Source organism: Scylla paramamosain, chromosome 18 (assembly GCF_035594125.1).
Source record: "Scylla paramamosain isolate STU-SP2022 chromosome 18, ASM3559412v1, whole genome shotgun sequence".
Classification (NCBI taxonomy): domain Eukaryota; kingdom Metazoa; phylum Arthropoda; class Malacostraca; order Decapoda; family Portunidae; genus Scylla; species Scylla paramamosain.
Genome location: NC_087168.1, coordinates 17,813,870 through 17,836,960, shown reverse-complemented (window position 1 = coordinate 17,836,960; position 23,091 = coordinate 17,813,870). Strand labels below are relative to the sequence as shown.

Below are 23,091 nucleotides of genomic sequence, written 5' to 3'. Positions count from 1 at the left end.
TTAATCTACCTATTTTTGTGTCATCCGCAAATTTACTAACATCACTATTAATTCCACTATCCAAGTCATTGATATATATTAAAAACAATAATGGCCCTAATACTGATCCCTGTGGCACCCCACTTATTACATGAACCCACTCGGATTTAGAGCTGCTTATTACAACTCTTTGTCGCTTAGCCATGACCTTTACCAGCCTAATACTTTCCCATCTATCCCGTGTGCCCTAACCTTTCTCAGGAGCCTCTGATGGGGTACCTTGTCAAAAGCTTTACTAAAGTCCAGATATAAGATGTCATAATTATCACCATTATCTATTGCCTCGTACACTTTACTGTAAAAACTTAACAAGTTCGTCAGGCAAGACTTCCCCTTCGTGAAGTCATGCTGTGACTGATCTATCAAGTTATGTTTGTCTAAATGCTCCCTAATGTTCCTCGCTATTATTGACTCCAGTATTTTACTTACCATTGAAGTTAAGCTGACAGGTCTATAATTAGACGCTAAAATTTTATCTCCTTTCTTAAAGATGGTTACTACATTAGCCTGCCTCCGCCTGACTCAAGTGATTTCCTAAAGACAGAAACTAACGGCTTACTAATAACATCTTTGCATTCCGTAAGTAGTCTGGGATATATTTCATCTGGTCCTTGGTGTCTTGAACTTTTTAAGCCTATCTATCTCCTGTCTCACTATCTCCTTTGTTATGGAAATATCTGTCAGCTTCTCATTCTCATTTGCTCTAAACATCTGTTCACTATTTGGCATATCCTGCATGTTTTTCCTGGATGAAGACAGTTAAAAAATACTCATTCAGAATTTTACTAATCTCCTCGCCAGAACTAACCACCTCCCATCTGCTGCCTTTAATGCCTTTAATGTCTCCAGTACTGTTTATCGGCTGCAGTGAAAATTATCGGTGTTTTCAAGCCTGTTTTCATTATATTAGTCACGATTTAACAAACATTCTGCAACATCATTGGAGAAAACACCATGAGAACCCGAAATCCTTAGTTTTGCATCTAGCCGTCTTTATCCGCGGGCCAGGGTTCCACAGGAGTGTTACGCACGGGTGAACTCTCAAGCCTGCCATACACACGCAGGCCTGCTCCTGTAACAAATGAATTTCGCACCGTGCCTCTATGCACACACACACACACACACACACATACACACACACACACATACACACACACACACTTCAACGACATAATAAAAAGATCTTAACAGCAATTATTTAATGCGATTTTTTCCATACTTACATTTAGGAAAAAAAATTATATATATATATATATATATATATATATATATATATATATATATATATATATATATATATATATATATATATATATATATATATATATATATATATATCACAATGTTTGGTGAAGAGAAATACATCGACTAAATAATAAACAAGAAATGTTTAACTTGCCCTCACCTTCCTCCCTCCCTTCGTCCTGCACAGGGACGTTTATAATTGGCATAAACCTTTCTAAAATTCTTTAAGTGTCACTTCTGCTTCAGGAAACCAATGCTCATTTGTTGTTGAGTGAGAACGAGGACGAGAACAACTCTTATTTCAATTTGCTGTCTTTATCATATAAATTGAAACAGCCCCAGTATTACTCAAGAATCCTGCTTCACCGCCTCTTCTACTTCAGGCAACCAGTGCGTCTCTGCTCTTATGGGATGAGGGCAAGGACGAGGACAAGGACGAGGAGTATATAATTGTGTATCAGCTACTACAATAAAATGTAACTCTTGTGCATCGCAAGTCAATAAAAAAAAAAATAGATAAATAAGAATAGATAAATGTGATTATCATTGTAATGAACTGCTGTATAGGATCAGACATATACTTACAGCATGCTCATATGGCTAATAAAACAATTGAATTTGAATCTGAGGAGGAGTCTGCGCTCTTTTTGCTGCATTTAACCTATTGTCTATCATTTAGTAGGGAATTTATCATCTATAATTCAGTACAGCATTGTTCGTCGTCTATAATTCAGCACAGCTTTGTTCGTCATCTATAATTCAGTACAGCTTTGTTCGTCGTCTATAATTCAGTACAGCATTGTTCGTCTATAATTCAGTACAGCATTGTTCGTCGTCTATAATTCAGCACAGCATTGTTCGTCGTCTATAATTCAGTACAGCTTTGTTCGTCGTCTATAATTCAGTACAGCATTGTTCGTCGTCTATAATTCAGCACAGCATTGTTCGTCGTCTATAATTCAGTACAGCTTTGTTCGTCGTCTATAATTCAGTACAGCATTGTTCGTCGTCTATAATTCAGTACAGCATTGTTCGTCGTCTATAATTCAGTACAGCATTGTTCGTCGTCTATAATTCAGTACAGCATTGTTCGTCGTCTATAATTCAGTACAGCTTTGTTCGTCGTCTATAATTCAGTACAGCTTTGTTCGTCGTCTATAATTCAGTACAGCATTGTTCGTCGTCTATAATTCAGTACATCATTGTTCGTCGTCTATAATTTAGTACATAATTCTTCTTCATCTATAATTCAGTACAGCATTGTTCGTCGTCTATAATTCAGTACATCACTGTTCGTCGTCTATAATTTAGTACATAATTCTTCTTCATCTATAATTCAGTACAGCATTGTTCGTCGTCTATGGATTAGTACAGAATTGTTAGTTGCAACCATGAGTACAACACTCATGGAAGTCGTCACACGTGGTGTCCGCGATGAGGCTTCCCTGCAGCGCTGCCACGACCACCAGGTTTTACCCGTAGCTTCAAGTGGAAAAGAAGTAGGAGGATGAGATGCAGATCATATTGAAATAACATTAGCGTTTTCATCCGCGGTTAGATTAGATTAAATTTAAAGTAATTCAGTTCCTTAATTTCACCGTTCATTCCTTCACTGTGTAGATCACGATTTGAACAAGCATCACATCTTTGCCCAGAAACAAATAGTCACCGTCTCGAAATGATCCCTGAGATGGAAGAAATATGGGCAATGATGATTAACTTTGGCTAATTTTCATAAGTAATTTGATAAGCTATTGCTTGATACTTTACTTAGGGAAGTTTGCAAAGATTTATGGGTATACGAGAGAGAGAGAGAGAGAGAGAGAGAGAGAGAGAGAGAGAGGGGTGGGGAGGAAACGTACGGGCAGTTGGCTTCGTCGGAGTTGTCTTCACACTGGCACACGCCGTCACAGCGCCCCGACTCAGGGATGCAGCAGAGGTCCGCGCACTGCCACTCCCCTTTCATACACACCGGTGCTTGGGCTTTGTGTGTGTGTGTGTGTGTGTGTGTGTGTGAAATTCAATCCATTTATTTACTGATACTAACTAAAAATCACAGCCAATCCGAACTATCAGTAACAACATAATGAAATGAGTAGATGAGGAAATGTGAAGTAAATATGTAACAGAAATAATAACAAGTAAAGTAAAAGTGAAAAATCAAGATAATATTGATAAAAGATTGAAGTACAACTGAAGTAGCAAACACAGGTATGGACAACTACATTTCAAATAGACAGAAGACAATGAATGTCTCACCTTTTATACATCCGCTTTCGTCCGAGCCGTCAGCACAATCCCAGAATCCATCGCAGCGACACGCCTCCGAGACGCAGGACTTGTCACTCCAGCACTGGAACTCCCCGGTCTGGCACACTGAACGAAGCGGAGGCGGTCTTATTAATAGAAAGATTCATCATAACTTTTATTAGGGAACAGGGTGCAAGAAATATCCATTAGGGAATCGAAAGGTAGTTCTCAGTAAGTCCCACGTGTTCAGCGCAGCACTGGACAGATGGACTCACTTGACCTCCATTATGCACTTCATAGTTAATCTGTCTACGTCTACTTACTGGCAACACAAAGGAATAGGATCAAGTAACAAACAGCAGCAGACATCCGAGATTGTTTGCGATAAGCTGCACCGTCTAATGTAAAGTGAGAGATGCAGGACAATCACGGCGAAGGTTCCTCAACAATGCACCAACAGCACAGTAAGAGAACCATCCTTAAATTAAACAGTAATAACACTTCAATAGTTCCTGGACGTGGGTAACTCCACCGTAACTAATACATGCACAGGTACGGGTGACTACAAGGGAAGTGGCCGGAAGTGCAAAGGCCCAGAAAATTTATATTGTGACTGACGATTGTTAATGATACTGACCTCTGAGGTGCTGTGCTGTCTATACCTCCATGCCAAAGATTCGATCCAAGGCCAGGGCGCCTTCAGATCAACTTCCTAGTGTTCCTGTGACGTTCCAAGGGGCAAGACAACAAGATTGTTTCTCACCTGGCGTACTCTTGCATCCGCTTTCGTCCGACCCGTCAGCACAATCCCAGTGTCCATTGCAGCGATACGCCTCTGAGACGCAGGACTTGTCACTCCAGCACTGGAACTCCCCGGCCCGGCACACTGTACGAAGGGGACACGAACATGAGTCGGATTATCAAACACTCAATCACTCTTCCAAGCAACAATTATGAGTTTCTGAATTAAGCAAGCATTCTCAAACCTTTTGGCGTAGTATTTATAGTTGTTGTTTTTTTTCCTTTTCTTGTTTTTACGAAGAACATTCAACTTGCAAAACAGTAAAGGAGTAAAATAGATAGTATGAATCTGCAATCACCTTTAAGAGCTGCTGAATAAGGGAAGCATTCTTAAACCTTACGGCGTAGTATAACATAGATAAGGTTTTTTTTTTTTTTCTTTTTTTTTTTGCTCTTAGAAATTTAACTTACACAACAGGAAGAAAGGAGTAAAAGAGGGAGATATACCGTGAATCTTACACCAAAAGTTGCATTTTCTGTAATCTGTCTCAACTTGGCGACTTTCAACATGCTCTAGTGGAAGTTATTGCGATTTTGAAGGAGGTTTGCATGACTCCAGCGTTAGTTTGACAAGCCTTCTGTATCATAAGGGGGGGAAAACATTCATGCGACTACTCATCTCCGTGGCCTTTGAAAATTGTTCTCTAGAAGCCAAAGAGTCTCGAGATACGGATCATGTGCTGTAGCTCCTCACGCGACAAGGCTCTTCAGGCAGTGTGGTATGAAAGACGGGTCTCCTGAAGGCTAATTCCACGGCGTAAGTTTCCAACATTGCATATCTGTTCAAATTGCAAGGTGCCTGTTCTTTACTCGTGGCTTTGTGGCTATTTTTATTTATTTATTTTTTTTTTTTCTTGTGGCTAATTGGCGCATATTTTCCGATTTTATTTATTTATCTTTATTTACATAGATTTTTCGTGCCGGGTAAGTAAGCAGACACTGCACAGTACCTGCTGCCTACACATCGATGCATATCATGGCCATGGGAGTGGAATCATGTCTTATGGGATCTAAAGACTCGAGAGATTGATTTTCTTCCTGTCTCGCTTGGTTTTATGGGACCTAAAGACTCGGGGAAATGGGTTTTCTTCTTCGCTAGGTTTTATGGGACCTAAAGATTCGGGGGCATTAATTTTCTTCCTTCGCTTGTAATTTACATTTTTCTTCCTTCTTCGCTTGTAGTTTACATAACACTGAAAAAGAAGGGGAAAAATTTCTGCCAATCTGATTAAGTGTCGTTTTCAATAATCTGGAACAAAATATATATGGTATTCCTTTGCACTTCATAAGACAACTTTGGCTCCCAGTGATATACTAGGCCCTGAATTCTTACACTCATTTTTCTCTCATAAGGATTAGTCAAGTCCTCGTGAATATGTTTCCCATTGACGGTGCAGAATTGTTGCTCAGCCATCTATAGAACCATTAAAACACTCTTGAAAATCTTAATTACTTCCACTAGAACCATGAAAACACTCTTGAAAACCCTTTTTACTTCCACTAGAACCATTAAAACACCCTTGGAAACCTTATTTACTTCCATTAGAACGAAGAAAACAGCCTTGAAAACACTACTTCCATTAAAACCATGAAAACACCTCTGAAATCCCAAATTACTTTAGGCAGAACCTAGGCACAACCACGAAAACTCTTGAAAACAGCAATTGCTTCGGCTATGAAAAGTTCAAAGATTTATGCAATTAAAATTTTTTCTCTAACATTACAAATGACAATCATTAAAAGTAAAAGCAAAACTAGAAAAATATTAATATGAAAATCAGTTTTTTTTTTTCTTAATGTCTATTTCGTTTAAAAGTGAAATAATCTCCGCATCACTCTTACGAACTCGAAAGAATATTTTACAATTCTACAATGGTTCTTCTTTAAGTAAAAAACAAATCCTTATTATCAGATAGTAATTTTGAGATTGAAAATTTTTTCCCATAATTAAAGGTGGTTGTGAATAAGACTCAAAGCGTTAAAGAAAACGGTACTATGGCACACTAAGAAAACATCTTCGTGTTTCATCTGGATGACTTTTAAAACATTCTCGCGGAGGTTATGAGGATTTTCAAATGTGTGTGTGTGTGTGTGTGTGTGTGTGTGTGTGTGTGTGTGTGTGTGTGTGGAGGTTATGAGGATTTTCAAATGTGTGTGTGTGTGTGTGTGTGTGTGTGTGTCAGTAACAGGAAAAGAATTCTGACCACTCGAAAAAAAAAAAAATGAGAACGACAAAATAATCTCAGCAGCCGTTGAAAATAATTCTAACCTCACCTAACCTAGTCCTCATCAGAAAACAAATAATTTAAGAACATCAACGTACAACATTCCTTACTTCATCTCTAAAAGTAGGATGACAGAGAACGACTTCACTGAGCAAAATTCTACAACAAGCACTACAATCTCTGTGCCACTCGATCACTCCTTTTCTTGTCACCAGTGTTGTGGGAAATTATACTCTATGCTTGCACCAGACCATTTTATTCAGCTTCGGGAGGCGCTGCAGCAGTCCCAGAGTTACCAAAAACACGCACCTGCACACCCTTGTTCGTCCGAGCCGTCAGCACAGTCCCAGAACCCATTGCAGCGACACTCGCCAGCGATGCAAGACCCGTCACTGCACTGGAACTCTCCGGCCTGACAAACTGTGCAGAAGGAAGGCAGACGAGCACATGAAAAAGAAAAATGAATAAATGAATAAATAAATAAAAAGTGAAGTGTTAGTACGGTAATCCGATAGTTAGTCTGTTAGCTAGTTAGTTAGTTAGCTAGTCAGTCTGTCAGTTAAGAGGGGCATAGATTTCCCGTTAGTACATACTTAATTAGTATGTTAGTTATTTAATTAGTTTGCCAGTTACTTAGTTAAAAAGGGACATTCGAAGGCAACTTTAATTAGCAAATTTTCATATAAGCTACACATAATTCGACAAGGCAACAACAAATTTACCCCTAAAGAGGTGTAGACACAAGTACAGGTAACAATTGAACATTACAGACAAATTCGACAAGGCAACAACAAATTTACCCCTAAAGAGGTGTAGTCACAAGTACAGGTAACAATTGAACATTCCAGACAAACACAAGACAATGAACGTCTCACCTTTTGCACAACCTCTTTCGTCCGAGCCGTCAGCACAATCCCAGTATCCATTGCAGCGACACGCCTCCGAGACACAGGATTTGTCACTCCAGCACTGGAACTCCTCGGCCTGGCACACTGTATAAAGGGAAGAAGGGGACATGAACATATTGAAAGATATTTATCATACTCTTAGGTAAGGAAGAGCTTAAAGTAAGGGATGGAGGATAGTAGAGGCAACGGATCCTCAACACTGCAGCGACACGACAACTGTGGATTCACTGACAACATTTAAACGTTCCCAAGGTGTGAGCAACTCGTATTTCCCTTAACCAATAACCGTGCAGACACAAGTACAAGTAATCATAAATATGTATTATGACCGGAAAAAGCTCTGAACATCATTTTAGGTTCTGACGGTCGCTTATAGCTCCGACATCTGAGGTGCTGTGCTCTACACTTTTGTGGCAAGGTGCAATTCCCGTACGGAGCGCCTTTCGTGGCTAGGAATTGATTCCGTGCTCGGTTTAGCTTCTCAGTGTTCCTGTGACAAGACACACGCACAAGTTTACACATTTCTCACCTGGCGTACTTTTGCAACCTCTTTCGTCCGAGCCGTCAGCACAATCCCAGTATCCATTGCAGCGACACGCCTCGGAGACGCAGGACTTGTCACTCTGGCACTGGAACTCGTCAGTCTTACAAACTATAATGAAGGGAGATGAACACATTAAAAAATAAGTTACCATAAGGGATATATAAGCTTCGAGAAGTATCGATTGGTGAGCTTCAAGGTAAGTTTCAAGTAACAGTTTCGAGAAAAGCTGTACAATAATGGACTAATGTACACATTTTACTCCTATTGAGTAAATCTTTATCAATCGATCAAAATAGACACGGCACAGCATAGGCTAAAAATGTATTCTTCAGATCAGTTTCCCAGTGTTCCTGTGACGCTCCAAGGGGCAAGACACACACACACACACACACACACAACAAGACTGTTTCTCACCCGGCGTACTCCTGCATCCGCTTTCGTCCGAGCCGTCAGCACAATCCCAGTATCCATTGCAGCGACACGCCTCCGAGACACAGGATTTGTCACTCCAGCACTGGAACTCCCCGGCCTGACATACTGTAAGGCGGGAGGGAGGGGGGGCTGAATAACTAAAACATAATCGTTGGTAGGAAACAGACTGCGAAAAAAGCAATATCAGCAAAACTCCCTTACAACACTGATGACATTTCAACAGTTCCACAATGCGATCAAGTCCTATTTTCCTTAAACTTAATGCACGTGCAGACACTGGTAAAGGAACATCATTCTAAACAAGGGTATTGACCGAATGTACTACAAAGACTGGAAAACCATCTTGGGACCAGACGATCGCTAATAGTACCTCCGTCTGAGGCGCTGTACTTAATACCTCCCTGTCCGGAGTTCAGTGCCTGGCCAGAGCGCCTTTCGTTGCTGTAAATAAAATCTTATCCTGCCTTCAAATCAGTTTGTTCCTGTGAGGCGCCGAGGGGCAAGACACGCACAACAAGGCTACACAACTCTCACCTGGCGCCCTGCAGCCTCTTTCGTCTGAGCCGTCAGCACAATCCCAATATCCATTACAGCGACACGCCTCCGGGACGCAGGACTTGTTATTCCAGCACTGGAACTCCCCAGCCTTGCACACTGTAAGAAGGGGAGATGAACACATTAAAAGGAAAAAAAATCATCTTAACCGCTAGTAGAGAATAACAGTTCTAAGTTAAATGTGTTCAGCGTGGCACTGGACAGATGGACCCACTGGATCTTTATTACGCACTTCATAGTCAATCTGTCTCTACGTCTACTTAACACCGCTGGCAAAAAGAATATGAACAAGTAACAAACAGCAGCAGACATCCAAGGTTGTTTGCGATAAGGTGCACCGTCTAAAGTAAAGTGAATTGCAGGACAACCATGGCGATGGTTCCTCAACAATGCACCAACACTCCAGAAAAGAGAACCTTCTTTAAAACACTGATAACACGCCAACAGTTCCTGGACGTGGGAAACTCCACCTTAACTAATAAACGCACAGGTAAGGGCGACTATAAGGGAAGTGGCCGGAAATGTAAAGGCCCAGAAAATGATATAGGGGCTGACGATCGTTAATAAGGCGCTGTGCTCTATACCTCCATGCCAATCCCTGGCCAGGGCGCCTCTCCGGGCTAAAAATTTGTCCCGTCTTCAGATCAGCTTCCCAGCGTTCCTGTGACGTTCCAAGATGCACATCAAAACTATTTCTCACCTGCTGTTTTACAGCCTCTTTCGTCTGAGCCGTCAGCACAATCCCAGTATCCATTGCAGCGACACGCCTCCGAGACACAGGACTTATCACTCCAGCACTGAAACTCCCCGGCCTTGCAAACTGTAAGGAGGAGAGATGACCATTCATGAGAAGTCCCGTGACACACCTGAGGAACAGCTGACCTCGCCCAGCCGTCACTACAGTCCCGACGACCTTCACAACTGAGGTGTTTCGCCACGCATGACCCGTCCCGACACGTGAACACCCGAAACCGACACTTCTCTGGCTCCAGACACAAACACACCAGCATGAGACACTGCCCACTATTCAGAAACACTTTGTTCTCTCACCACGACTATTTCCACAGGCTACAGAGATAATTAGTCGGGTTCTCAAGACTGTTTTCCCTTTTAACAATGTAGAAATCTTGTTAATATGTTACTAGAATCGTTAAAGAGCCGTTATATAGTTGTGTAACTTCAATTAGAGCATTTTGAAATAGTGGAGGTGCGGCACAGGTGTTTCAGAATATAGTCCACACCACCACACCCTCAAACGTTTCGCTGCTTTAACACTTTTCCTGCTATCTGCCATGCTTTCTCCCTAATGAGTAACCACTCTCAGACATTTCTTCCAGCTCCTCAGTTACCTCCAAGCATGGCACTGGCTAGAAATTGCTAAATCCATTCTTTTATTTTCATTTTTTCTTTTTATATCGGTGCTAATAAAGATTTCGGTGCTGTAAATTGTTGCACATGGCGGTGATAAAGTTGACGGAACGACTTTCATCAGACTCTAATACAAGTTGCTTTGGGATTTTGAGCGACTTATTTCAACTACTTTTGACTGCACTGCAGGTTGATGGGCATCTTCAAGAGTGTTTCTGTTATCATAATGGGAGTTTCAAACACTTACTACTATTGCTGGCTTTTGTTTACACTGAGATCGCTGTAATAAATTATTTGGATGGACATAAAGAAAAGAAGAATATGAGGTTAATGCAATCTACGCTACAGAAATTATTTTTTTAAGGTACAAAGTTGACAAGTCTTTTAAAGGTTGTAGATTCTTATGGGAAATATTGACAAGCGGTGAAAGGATTAACAAAGATTTACGAGGATTAGCAAGAAGCAACAAGTTCCGATGCCATGCGTGTAATAAAAGATGGATGGAAAGTATCTTCCTGTTAATACTGCATTTACACTGAGTCACAAACTGTAATAGTATAATGAACGCAAGGAGAGAGTGGTATCTTGTCACTTACTCGACGGGCAGTTCTCCTCGTCCGTACCGTCCAAACACTGCTTGGTTCCGTCACAGCGGCACTCCAGGCTGAGGCAGTAGCCGTCGCCACACGTCCACTCGTCCTGCCTGCATCCTGGAAGTAAAATTGGTTGTGTTTCTTGTCAGTCATTCCAAAAGTAATTCATATATTACTTGTGTTTTTATTTATTCTTTTATCTATGTATTTTCTAATCAAGCGAAATGAGATTTTTTCTGTATGTGTCTGACTCGTGTTCAGATTATTTATTTATTATTATTTTTTTTCAACATGAGGCTGATCTACTACGTATAACACACATACACACAAAAATAATAATGAATAAATTAATAAGAATATAAATAAGTAAATGAATAAATAGGTGAATAAATAAAATAAACAGAATATCGCGCTAAAACAAACACTGGAACTGAACTTGCAAATGATTCACTTACTTTAATTCATATCAATTCAATTTATATCAAATCTCTTTTCAGTCCCTAGCAAACTGTGCATTATTTTTCAATCACACTATATAGACTCTCTCTCTCTCTCTCTCTCTCTCTCTCTCTCTTACTATATATAGCAGGGCAGTTACTCTCGTCGGAGCCATCCTGACAGTCCCAGAACCCGTCACACCTCGCAGCATTCTTCACGCAGCCTCCGTCTCGGCACCTCCACATCCCTTTCCGACACCCTCAAGGACACCAAAACACTTCGCATTAGCACCACACACAAGCAGGCAGGGAGTTCCAGAGTTCACCAGCTGAGCAGACGAAAGATGCTAGTCTACTCTTGCATTAGTGAGATGGACAGAGTGAGTGAGTGAGTGAATGAGTGAGTGAGTGAATGATTGAACATATCTTGCCTGTAAACGTAAAAGATCAGGCAGAATGACGTGTGTGTGTGTGTGTGTGTGTGTGTGTGTGTGTCCAATACTAACCAGTCAAGAAAAAAGTACTTAATTACTGGCTTGTCCATTACAACACATCGAAAAACAGAATTCGTTCCACTACACTTGAACCCCCCCCAAAAAAAAAAAATAAAATAAAATAAGCATCAAACTTCACACACAAAAATAAATAAATAAATAAATAAAATAAGTAAATAAATCAATAAAATCTCTCACATAACCAGCAAATTCACTGGGTCCCTGTCTGCACACTTGAGTCTTGAATCTTGAACAAAGTTTGGTAGAGAGGGAGCAGAGATAAAGGCGTTTTGACCACAAAGAAAAGAAAACTGTGGACAGGGGCAGGGCAAGTCATGCGCTGGACAGGTAACAGGTGGGCAAGATGGACGGAAGGGCAAGTTAGGGATGGTGGAAGCAGGCACCGCAAATGAAAAAAAAATAAAAAAAATGAGATGAGATGAGGCAGATAGAGAGATACGGAGAGAAGATAAGGTATAAAGGAAAACGAGATGGAGGAGAAAGGGCAGACTAGATAAAGAAAAGATAAGGTAGATAGAAGTAGATGGAAAGAAGACAGGATAACTACAAAGCAGACAAAGAACTAGATAGAAATACAGCAGCAAAGAACTGAATGGGGAAAGCAAAGTAGACAAATTAGATAGACAGAAGGAAACGTAGACAAAGGACTAGATAGTGGAAAGGAGAAGAGAAAAAGATAACGGAATGTTGAAAAGAAAGACAAAGAGAACTAAATGACGGAAAGAGGAGCATAGGCAGAATATTGGAGAGAAAGCAGGATAGACAGGGAAGTAGATGGAGAGAAAAGAAGACAAAACAGAGGAATAGATAGAGAGAAGATAGGACAGAGAGAAAACTAGACAGGGAAAAGATAATGAAGGAAGTTTTGCTGAAGTAGACGGAAACAGACAAATAGAATAGATAGGAAAGTAGTTAAAAGAGAAGAGAAACAGAGACAGAGGACTAAAATGGAGAAGATGGACAGAAGGAGACATACCTAAGGAATGAAGTTTTGCTGAATTGGAAGAAAATAAACTAGCAAGATGCATAACGACGATAGTGACGATGACGATGATAGTGATGATAATGTGATGGTAATGATGTCTTACTTTTAGAGCACTTAGCCTCGTCCTCCCCTCCCGGACATTCACGCACGGAGTCACAGAAACACGCCCTGGTCACGCCGTCCCTACACAGCTTCGGCCGCTTCTTGTCACCGCACACTCGACGCCTGGGAGTGGTGGTGGTGGTCGTGGTGGTGGTGGTGGTAGGGGTGGGAATAACTGATGGTGCGCAGGGAGAATGACAGTAGTAGTAGTAGTAGTAGTAGTAGTAGTAGTAGTAGTAGTAGTAGTAGTAGTAGTAGTAGTAGTAGTAGTGGTGGTGGTGGTGGTGGTAGTGGTGGTACTAGCGGTAATGCTGATGGTCGTTGTGGTGATAGTAGTAGTAGTAGTAGTAGTAGTAGTAGTAGTAGTAGTAGTAGTAGTAGTAGTAGTAGTAGTAGTAACAGTAGTAGCAGCAGTAGTAATAGTAGTAGCAGCAACAGTAATAATAGTAGCAGCAGTAGTAGTAGCAGCAGCAGTAGTAGTAGCAGCAGTAGTAGTAGTATCAGTAATGTCACCAGTATGAGGAAGGGTGATGTAGTGGGTGTGTGCGTGAGTCGTGAGTGAGAGCGCCAAGGAAGCAGGCGATGGCTGAGCACAAAATGAATACAATGAGCACATTAACAACACAGCCGTCCACCAAAGCAGCGGCGGAGCCCTTCTGGCATAGGAAGACTGGAGAGCAAAGTAGAATTAGATCAAACATAACCGGTTGGAATATACATTAATATAATATGCGTATACTTATTAAAAAAAAGTTAATGATAATAAATAAATAAATAAATAAATAAATAAATAAATAAACTAATCTAATTTAATCTTCAATATTCTCTAACTCAAAAGCATGCTGTAGTGAAATCGAATCCTGTCATTACAATTACTCATTCTTTTCATACATACATCACAAAAACATTCATCTACTCATCACAATTACTAATATAAACTAGCCTAACCTAACATTACTTAACCTAACCTAACACAACCCAAACCTAACCTAACGTAACATAAAAGCTACAAAGTAAGAATATAGAAGAGCAGCGAAAGATTTAAGAGCCACAGGGATGACCAAAAGAATATAAAAACACAAGAAAATAAGGGAAGATGCATGAAGCCATCACACCTACACGCGGCAGTTCCAGCACGAAATACACCTACCTATTTCCACCTATCATCCTCATCAGTCGGGAATTTGGCTCATTGCTTGTGCCGATTCTTTACTAAACTACCACTTGAATCATAAAAGTATCCCAGAAAACCCTATAAATTTCACTAGACTCTGTTGAAACTAGACGAAAAGTAGACTAGAATAAATGAAGAAACTTTTGAAAATGTGGTTTCCTTCGGCCTCCCATGTCAAGGTACAACACGAGGCCCGGCCCGGACACCAGCACTCTCTCAGAACACTCACCGCATTTGGCCTCGTCTGCGCCGTCCACACAGTCCTGCTTCCTGTCACACACCTGGCTTGCGGGAATGCATCGCACACCATCACACGGGAACCCCACACGGCACTCTGAGGGGGGCAAGGCGAGGGACTTCTTGCGCGTTCACACACACACACACACACACACACACACACACACACACACACACACACACACACACACACACACAGACAGACACACACACACAAAGGAATGAGTCATAAGCCAAAAGCAGTTTCGTTCCGATAAAAGAGAGGGAAAAAAAAATTGCCTCGGAAATGGAATAAAAATATTAAAAAAAAATAATAATGGACAAGCCAGTAAAATGAAAAACTGTGAGAACGTTAAGAGGAGGAGGAGGAGGAAGAGGAGGGAAAGGAGGAGGGAGGAGAAATGGTGATGACAGCAAGGACAACCAGCTCACCATGATACAGGCCAGATCCTTCCTCGTCCTCCAATGCCGCGTTCCCATAGTCCTCGTCGTCGATGCTCCACGGCCACAGGTACCGCCGATTCCGCACCAATGCCACACCGGACTTCTGCAGGAGCCCCACCGCAGGCACCTCAGGCTCCACGTTGGCCCTCAGCACATCCTCCCCCTCGAACGTCAGGTCTTCGTCACCCTACTCACGTGGATGAAAAAGAAAGAAAGAAAGAAAGAAAAAAAGAGAAGAGAAAAGTAAATCTGAACATGTATTCCCAGCTCTCCACGTCACGTCTTCATCGCCTTAAAAAAAAAATCATAGCACGTTTTCCAAGCTTGCTCGCAATCCTCACGTGTTTGTCAAGCTTAAAACATGGACGAAAAAAATTAAGTTATTTATTCCCAGCTCACTCTCGGCCGGCAAGTCCTCGTCATCCTAAAAACGCGGGTAAAAAGAAGAAAAGAGAGAAAACGTATGTATTCCCAGCTCACTTTCGACCGTCAAGTCTTCGTCGCCCTAAACGCGTGGACGGAACAAAAATCTGAACATGTATTCCTGGCTAAGGGCAATGCAAGCGTCAAATGCACAATGGGTGGTGAGTGACAGCAAAACGGTAAGAGTAATTTGTCGTATTACTGTCTTTGTAAAACCCATGAAGAGCAATGTAGCCAAATATCACCAAGAGTACATTTCACATAAATCATCATAACGTTCAAGGTCCTCATAAGAATTGTAGTTAGCAATACCTACACTCCAATGAACCATTAAAAAAATTTCAACATTATCCATATAAAAACTCAACTTGGTCATGTGTCAATGTCCATCACCAAGACGTTCAAAGTTCAAGTATTCAGTCAAGGCAGGGACTTCCTCTCATTTCGCGAAGTGAGCGATAAGACTGTTACCACGCATCTCGGCTCCATCCCATCCGCCCCTCTCACTTTATCAGTTGTTGACATTCCTGGGATAAGCCATTCAGCGTCCACCCTCAAGCTAACATTCTTTGGACAAGCCACTCCACTTTCAAGCTATTGCTCTTTCCATAAGGTTTTGTATACGAGGTTCTAATATGTTTTTGTACCGTCAACACTGAAATTATTGGTGCAAGAGAACACGAATGCGATATTTTGAGGTCTCACGGAGCGTACGATGACGATAATACCATAAAATTAGTCAGGTGATAGACTCTTAAAAACGATGAAATGACAGGTAGGCACAGAAGTCACACGTGGCACCGCATTCCCAGACGTTTCGGACTCTTATCTTGACTACTTTCAACTCACTGCGATATGCAACAAGTCACGACACTAAGAGCAGTGCACAATCTTTACAAGAGCCCACAAAGAGGAAAATGGGATTAATGGGAGAGGTTTTGCAATGGTTAACCAGTATGATATTTACGAGTAGAGATGGTTGTAGGATATAAAAGAAATTTCTCACAGTGTTTTGCGATCAAGGAGTGTGAAGCAGCAGTGAATGAATAGGTTAACCAGTTCTGGTCTACTGGACTTCATTGTAAGTTTTCAAGGGTGGTTTTGCGATTCTAGTTTTGCGATTCTAGGTAGCTTAGCAAAGATTCTCTATCGGAAATGGAGAGAAAAAAAAAAGAAAAAAAAAAGAGCTACGAGAACCTGACTAATCATTTCTGTGGTCTTTGAAAATAGTTTTTTTATGGGAACCAGAAGCGTTTACAAATACGGGTTCTGCCTCGTGACTAAACCAGACCGCGAAGTAACAGACAGGAAATCTTATCCAAGCGGAATAAGCCTTACGTGAAGAAATCTCTTAAAAATTCACACCTTTTATCAGTAAATCTGGAGCACTTTATCCTTATCAGCCAGACACTTTTTGATAATTCTCTTATCGAGGATCTAAACCTATTTCATGCAATGAGCGAAATGAACAAGGCATGATGGGCCAGGAACAGCAGGCAACCATATCGAGGAGAATATCCACAAGAGGTTTTGTTTAAAAATATACCATCTTCATTTTGGTAACAAAAGGAAGAAGTGGTGCGCAGTGATAGAGCAAGAAGTAACGCGGTGTCATTCTGGCAAGTATGCGAAGCTAGTCTGTATTTCTAAAGACTTTGTTCTCTCACATTTCCAAAGATCACAGAATATTACCCATCGAGTTCTCATGAATGTTTTTTCTCATTAACTGTAGAATCCTTGCAGAATATCATTAGAGTAATGAGAACATCTTTGGACATCCGCTAAACTTTGCTGAAAGTATTTGAGATAAGACGCCGAGAAGTTTGAAGATGCGGGCCAATGTTGTTCTCCTTTCAGAAGTAGCACAAGTGTACAGAGTGCAATGTGTTTAGCCTGAAGGTTGAACTTATAAAGGTATACGAGAATAAAACATTAATTGCGTTTTCTAAAGTATTCTCATAAAGTACCTAGAAAGGGTGGTGTTGCATATATTATCTTATGTACTTTATGCACACGACCACGTGGACCGCATCGTCACGTGGGAACGCGTTAATCGTTCATTCGCACCTCACCTGATTTCCCCGGGTGTGTCGGTCCCGTGTGGAAACACATGGACTCGCACCATTCGCGAATTATCGCCTCCTATTTCCTTTTCTCATTAACTACGTGACTTGTAACCTGTATGTGATTGGTGGACGCCTCTCGACCCGGGGTAAATAAATTAAGGGTTCGAGAGAGGCAAAGGACATTCGAGATCAGTATTACTCTTCGGAGGCGAGAGAAGCTTGTACTCGTATATTCTCTGTATCAAAACAAAAGGGCCATACTTCAAGATGTGACTCCTTCACCCAATATCCCCATTCTGTAAGAGGCAAGACTGGAGGACGACGTACCAGCCCGTTACATAAGTGGAACTTGCAGGTGCACGGTACACAAGTGATACCAAAGACGGCATGGTACACAAGTGGTAGCAGAGACGGCACGGTACTTAAGTGGCGAGTCCGGAACATAAGTGGTGGCAACTGGTGTTTCGGATATACAAGCCTCCTGAGGCAGCAGTTCCCCGACCCTCTGCTTCTTCGCCCTCCTTCTGCAGCACCTTCGATATGGTCGCTGCTTACGCTGTCCCACTATTTGCAATGCATCAGTGGCCTTGGTATGAACGACGGCGTCTCTGGCACCACCATGGAAGAGAGTCACGTGAACCAGCACGTGAAAGCGATAAGTGCAGAGCCACACACACATTGGAGCAAGACAACACGCCACGCCTGCCACACTCGCCACCAAGGCTCTTTTCTGCTGCTTGATGAATGTTCCTATCATTTCAGTCCCGCTTGTCAGCATGAAAACTGGTAATGCGATTGGTATTTCCACTGTGTGGTGATGCTTATAAATGGGAAATTTGAGAGAAATGTTTCGAAGTAATCTCAAGACTTCCCTGACGCAAAACTTTTCACGCTGCTGCACACACAGTCTAGTCCCGCACGCGGCTATGGAGCGAGGGTAAGTAAGGCGTGAACGCATATTTACCTTAACAACAGCTTGGGTGACCGTGGCTATGAAGAGTGCCACCAGCAGCAGCCGTTTACTAGTGGCGGGCAGCGTCGCCATGGCCCAGTGGTGGTGGTAATGGCGGTGGTGGTGTCGTGGCAGCCAACAGACTCACTCCCGCGCCGCCACGCTCCCTCGCACCTAGTGCGCCGCTCAACACTGCTGCCAAGTACATACATTCCACGAAACTCCACTGCAGTGACGCATAAAATCTGGTGGATTACAGAAATCATGTGGGTGTAAAAACATTCGTGATATAGAAAATTAATACTTCTACCTACGTTTCGCGCGCCTTGTGACGCACCATCAGGCGGCCGTCCAATGCCTCGGCGAGCTGCAGGACTGCGGACAGCGGGCGACCAGTAGTGCACCTCAACGCTTCTCTCTTTATAGACTTCTTTTGCTGTCGCTCCTAACGGTGTCACGGATGTTGCATCTTTGCCTCTCACTTGTTGATCGTCTGATTCTAACATTCAGGGAAAGAGATTTATTGTGACGTACTGAAACCTTGACACCAAATCCTATAAACGATGGAAAAGTCACTTTATCTGTTTGTGACAGACGCATATATGCTGCAGCAGCAGGTCAGCATGTAGGGCGAGGCCTTCACCCGTGTGTCGCAGCAGTGGAGGGTGCCACACGCGTCCGATGCCGTGAGATTGTACTCATTAACCGCTATCTCGACACTTACTGACTTGTGGCGCCTGAACAGACCTCGATTAGGTGGAGTGGAAGGTACGTTATGTGTTGTATGGCTCTTCAACACCAAGGCGGAGATGTAGAAAAGGTAATGCTAGCCTCCGTAAGGTGGCTCCTCTGCACTAGAGACACGCCTTACCTTTGGTCTGATGTACCATCTCACACAGGCGTTCGATTTCACAACAGCAAACGGAATTATTCGACGGTCACAATGAAGATTTTCCAGAACCAGAAGAAGATTGGCTTCTCGGGACCAAAAAATCTGCGAATCCCATGTAAAACAAGAATAATTGGTTTTTCTTTTTCTTTTGTCTGGTTTTCCCTAGTCTCTCAGGGCTGAGACAGTAGTAGTAGTAGTAGTAGTAGTAGTTGTTGTAGTAGTAGTAGTAGTAGCAGTAGTAAAAGCAGTAGTAGTTAATCCTAATGCTAATAATAATTAGTAGTAGTAGTAGTAGTAGTAGTAGTTAATCCTAGCATTAGGATTAACTACTACTGCTGCTACTACTACTACTACTACTAGTAGTAGTAGTACTACTACTACTACTACTACTAGTAGTAGTAGTAGTGGTGGTGATGGAGTAGTAAAAGCAGTAGTAGTTAAAGGACTTTAGGATTTGGCATTTAGAAACCGTTACCCTGAGTGGATACCCTTCCTACCCTCGGACCGTAGCCAGGATTCGAACCCGTGCACCTAATGACCACTTTACCCTCAAAGCGCGTGCGGTACCACTGTACCACGGCGGCTCCCTAAAACAAGAATAATTCAGTACAAAAGAAAATGAACTTGTACAAAAATTTCACGGAGGATGAAAACCATGAAGAAGAGGTAATGTACAGGAAAGAAAAAAGGATGAAACTGCTTGAGAGAGAGAGAGAGAGAGAGAGAGAGAGAGAGAGAGAGAGAGAGAGAGAGAGAGAGAGAGAGAGAGAGAGAGAGAGTGGGGGGGGGAACAAAAACGGAGATGTATGATAAACTGCACGAGTACCTCCAGTTTCAACACAACTTTTCCTCGATTTCAGGAACTTAAGCGTTTCAGTTTCCCGTTCCAGAACAGCCTCTTCCATTTTCTTTATCAACGCGACTGAGCCACTCTGTATGCTACACACGAAAGTACAATCTTTGAGGAAATAGGGAGGAGGACTAGGGGAAGCTGACGCAAGGAAGAGGGAAAACGCTTAATGATAGTAGTGGATGAGGAAGGTGAGATTACACTTTCATCTAGCTTCAGCAAAATTCTGTCGTCGAATCATGAGTTTGCTGTGCCAGACTGATTCCTTCCCAACACAGGCTGACAAACTACTACACCTGAGGATTCTACCGCTGCCACCAGTGTCGTGTTTCCCTTTCGGAGCGTCAAAAATATTGTTCCAACGACAGGATAAATTCTTATCCAGCAGAGGCGCTCTACCTGGAGATCGGATCCCTGACACTGAGGCACAAAGCACAACAGCTAAGACCCTAGCAGGGCCATAAATAATCGCCAGGCCCCATGATAATTTTACAGGTCTTTATACTTCCGGTTACTACATGATAATTAAACCGTATAATGAAACTGAAATGGTGAGACTATGATGAAACTGTGAGAACCTCACAGGAACGAAAACAAGGACAAAAAGATGCTGGGAAAGACAAAGAAATCATTAAATAAAAGTGCAGAATTCAACGAAGCAAAGAACGATCCCCTTTTATGTAGAAATGACTCTGGCCAATGGAAATAGAAATTGTGAAAAAAAAAAGAGTTCGCTTAAGATGCCAGAACTTGAAGGTGATATCCATAAATGTGAAGAAAAAAAGTGAAAAAGAGAGAGAGAGAGAGAGAGAGAGAGAGAGAGAGAGAGAGAGAGAGAGAGAGAGAGAGAAGCGCTGAAGAAACATTACTTCAAGTGGCGGGAAGAAATTTGGCGTTGTAACACACATTCCAGTCTCACTCCTCTCTCATTACCTTCTGGTGTGACTCATCCCTGACTTGTGCAATCTAATTTGACATGCATCATCGCCCCCCGACACATACAGGACATGGTTAAGACAGCACCTGATAAGAAGCATAATAAGGAATTTGTGTGTGTGTGTGTGTGTGTGTGTGTTTCCTTCCTGTACAGTGCCTATCAGTGGCGTAATCAGTTAATGAAGGGTACAGCGTTCAGCTCTGACACTCATCAAATGTGAGTTACCTCAAGCTTCGCTGCCCACTGATCTGTTTGTGAAGACTAAACACAAAAGTCAAGTATAACACTGGTAATAAATAGGAAATGCACTGGATATCCGCATCCGCATCGGCATGGGGCAATATCCGCATAATTTCAAAGCCTGTATCCGTATTCGTGTTTGTGATAGAATATACTTTTGTATTCTTACCCCACAGAAAGAGGAGGTGAATGTATAAACGAAGACCAAAAAAAGATGAAAGTAAATGAACCAGGCAACGGGTACTTCAAGCTGCGGAGCAACTTAAAGGACCTTCCCCCAATGTCGCAGATCTAGTCATATGGAGCCGGCCTGCACACGCCACGCTAATTGCCGCGCCGCCGTGATGGTTGCGGCGAATGACATGTTGCTGTAAGTGACTCTATGTTTTCAATATGTGGAGCGTTATCTGCATTCTGATCACACTATCGTGTGATATATTTCAACATTCAATGATTAACTGCTGAAAATAGCGATCAGTAAAACATGTCATAAACATTTTTTTTAATATCTTCACAGTTCAACTCGTCGTAATATCATTTTCTTTTTTGTTTCGTCAAGTTTTTTTTACAATACATCTTGTCTTGATTCTACAGTCACTGCAGAGTCTGGTGGTGTCAACCAAAACTGGCTATCCCGTATATGAAGTGAGTTATGGCATATAATTCGCGCATTTTGCACACTCGAGCTCGAGCTGTAGTGATGAGGCGATAGTTGCGAGAGTTGCGAGGCAGAAACCTTCGTTCATATGCTGATAAGTTTAAATATGCAAAATACGACAAAACAGTGAGTCTGACGAAGAAATGTCATAAAATAAGAAAGATGCGCCGTCAAAAGTTACCCATGTCCAGGTGTTTCCGAGACTGAAATCGCAATTTTTATATGCGATGTACACCAAAAGGTGCTCCTGGCCAAATCATCGTTGTACCCTCCAGGGGCAAGGCGGAGCGGTGGGTTGTAGAGATGTGCGGTAACAAAATTAGAATATCACCAGCAAATTAATAAATAAATGACGTCACTCCATTAGCCTCCTTATCACGTCCTCAGTGATGCGGGGGAGTGTGTTGAGTCACCCGAAGCACCACTGAGAAATTCTTCATTGCGGTATGCAACAAATGTCCTGGAAACACCTGCATTCAGAAAAAAATCAATCAATAAATAAATAAAAAATACAGAAGCGGATGTGAATGGAGATGTTTTCAGGACGTTTCTTACATATCATAACGCACCAAGAATTATTCACTGGAGCTGAAATCATGCCTCAGAAAATATAAATGAAGCTTGACATTTTTTCCCTTGCCGCTGTACGCTGATCTCTCATTTTAAATATCAAATGTTCGACGAGGAAAAAAAAAAGTAAAAAAATAGCGGTAAGGAAAAAAATGCCGAGCTTCATTTTAACCCTTTCACTGATAGACAAATATTTCCCTGCATCTACCTATGACTTGTTAGACACCGCCTTATGTGCTGCAGTCTCTTAAATACTTTTGTAGCCTAGAAAAGACAAAATTAATCCCCCATACTCTGTTTCTTCCTGTACCCATTCAAACAGTTTCTGAAATGCTGTCAATGTTAATAAAAAAGACCGCAGGAGTGAAAAGGCTAAGAATACTGATACATTTTATACCTGGGATTACGAAGATAAGTAAAGATGAAGCAACCACATAAGGTCTCCAGGTAGTCACTGATAAAGAAGTTGTGGATCAAGTATAGTGTAATATCAAAACAGTAAGAACAAGAAGCAGCAACAAAACCATAACAAGACTGTGGCGGTGGATGGGAACTTTATTCAGTGAAATTATTGAATCTAGTTGAAGTTGAAGTTTTATAGTTTTTTTTTTTTTTTTTAACACGAAAAACACTTTTGAGAACCTGGCTT

At 41.8% G+C, this 23,091-nt stretch overlaps 1 protein-coding gene across 4 annotated transcripts; it reads right to left on the bottom strand.

Annotated features, from left to right (window-relative positions):
* Positions 1-1,397: 1,397 nt before the first annotated feature.
* LOC135109214 (low-density lipoprotein receptor-related protein 1B-like) lies at positions 1,398-19,123 on the bottom strand. Of its 4 annotated transcripts, none has more exons than XM_064020423.1 (17): positions 18,610-19,123; positions 18,308-18,490; positions 14,843-15,041; positions 14,403-14,507; positions 13,001-13,174; positions 11,538-11,657; positions 10,964-11,077; positions 9,700-9,819; positions 8,979-9,098; positions 8,427-8,549; positions 7,998-8,120; positions 7,436-7,552; positions 6,870-6,980; positions 4,298-4,420; positions 3,544-3,660; positions 3,147-3,267; positions 1,398-2,766 (listed from the first exon to the last, which is right to left on the bottom strand). In XM_064020423.1, the coding sequence occupies exons 2-17, from the start codon at positions 18,386-18,388 to the stop codon at positions 2,757-2,759; spliced, it is 1,878 nt and encodes a 625-aa protein (XP_063876493.1). In that variant the 5' UTR covers positions 18,389-18,490; positions 18,610-19,123; the 3' UTR covers positions 1,398-2,756. The 4 variants fall into 4 exon arrangements, with proteins under 4 accessions (XP_063876493.1, XP_063876494.1, XP_063876495.1 ...); XM_064020424.1 differs by having other exon boundaries at positions 18,308-18,487; XM_064020425.1 differs by lacking the exon at positions 14,403-14,507 and having other exon boundaries at positions 18,610-19,119.
* Positions 19,124-23,091: the final 3,968 nt, after the last annotated feature.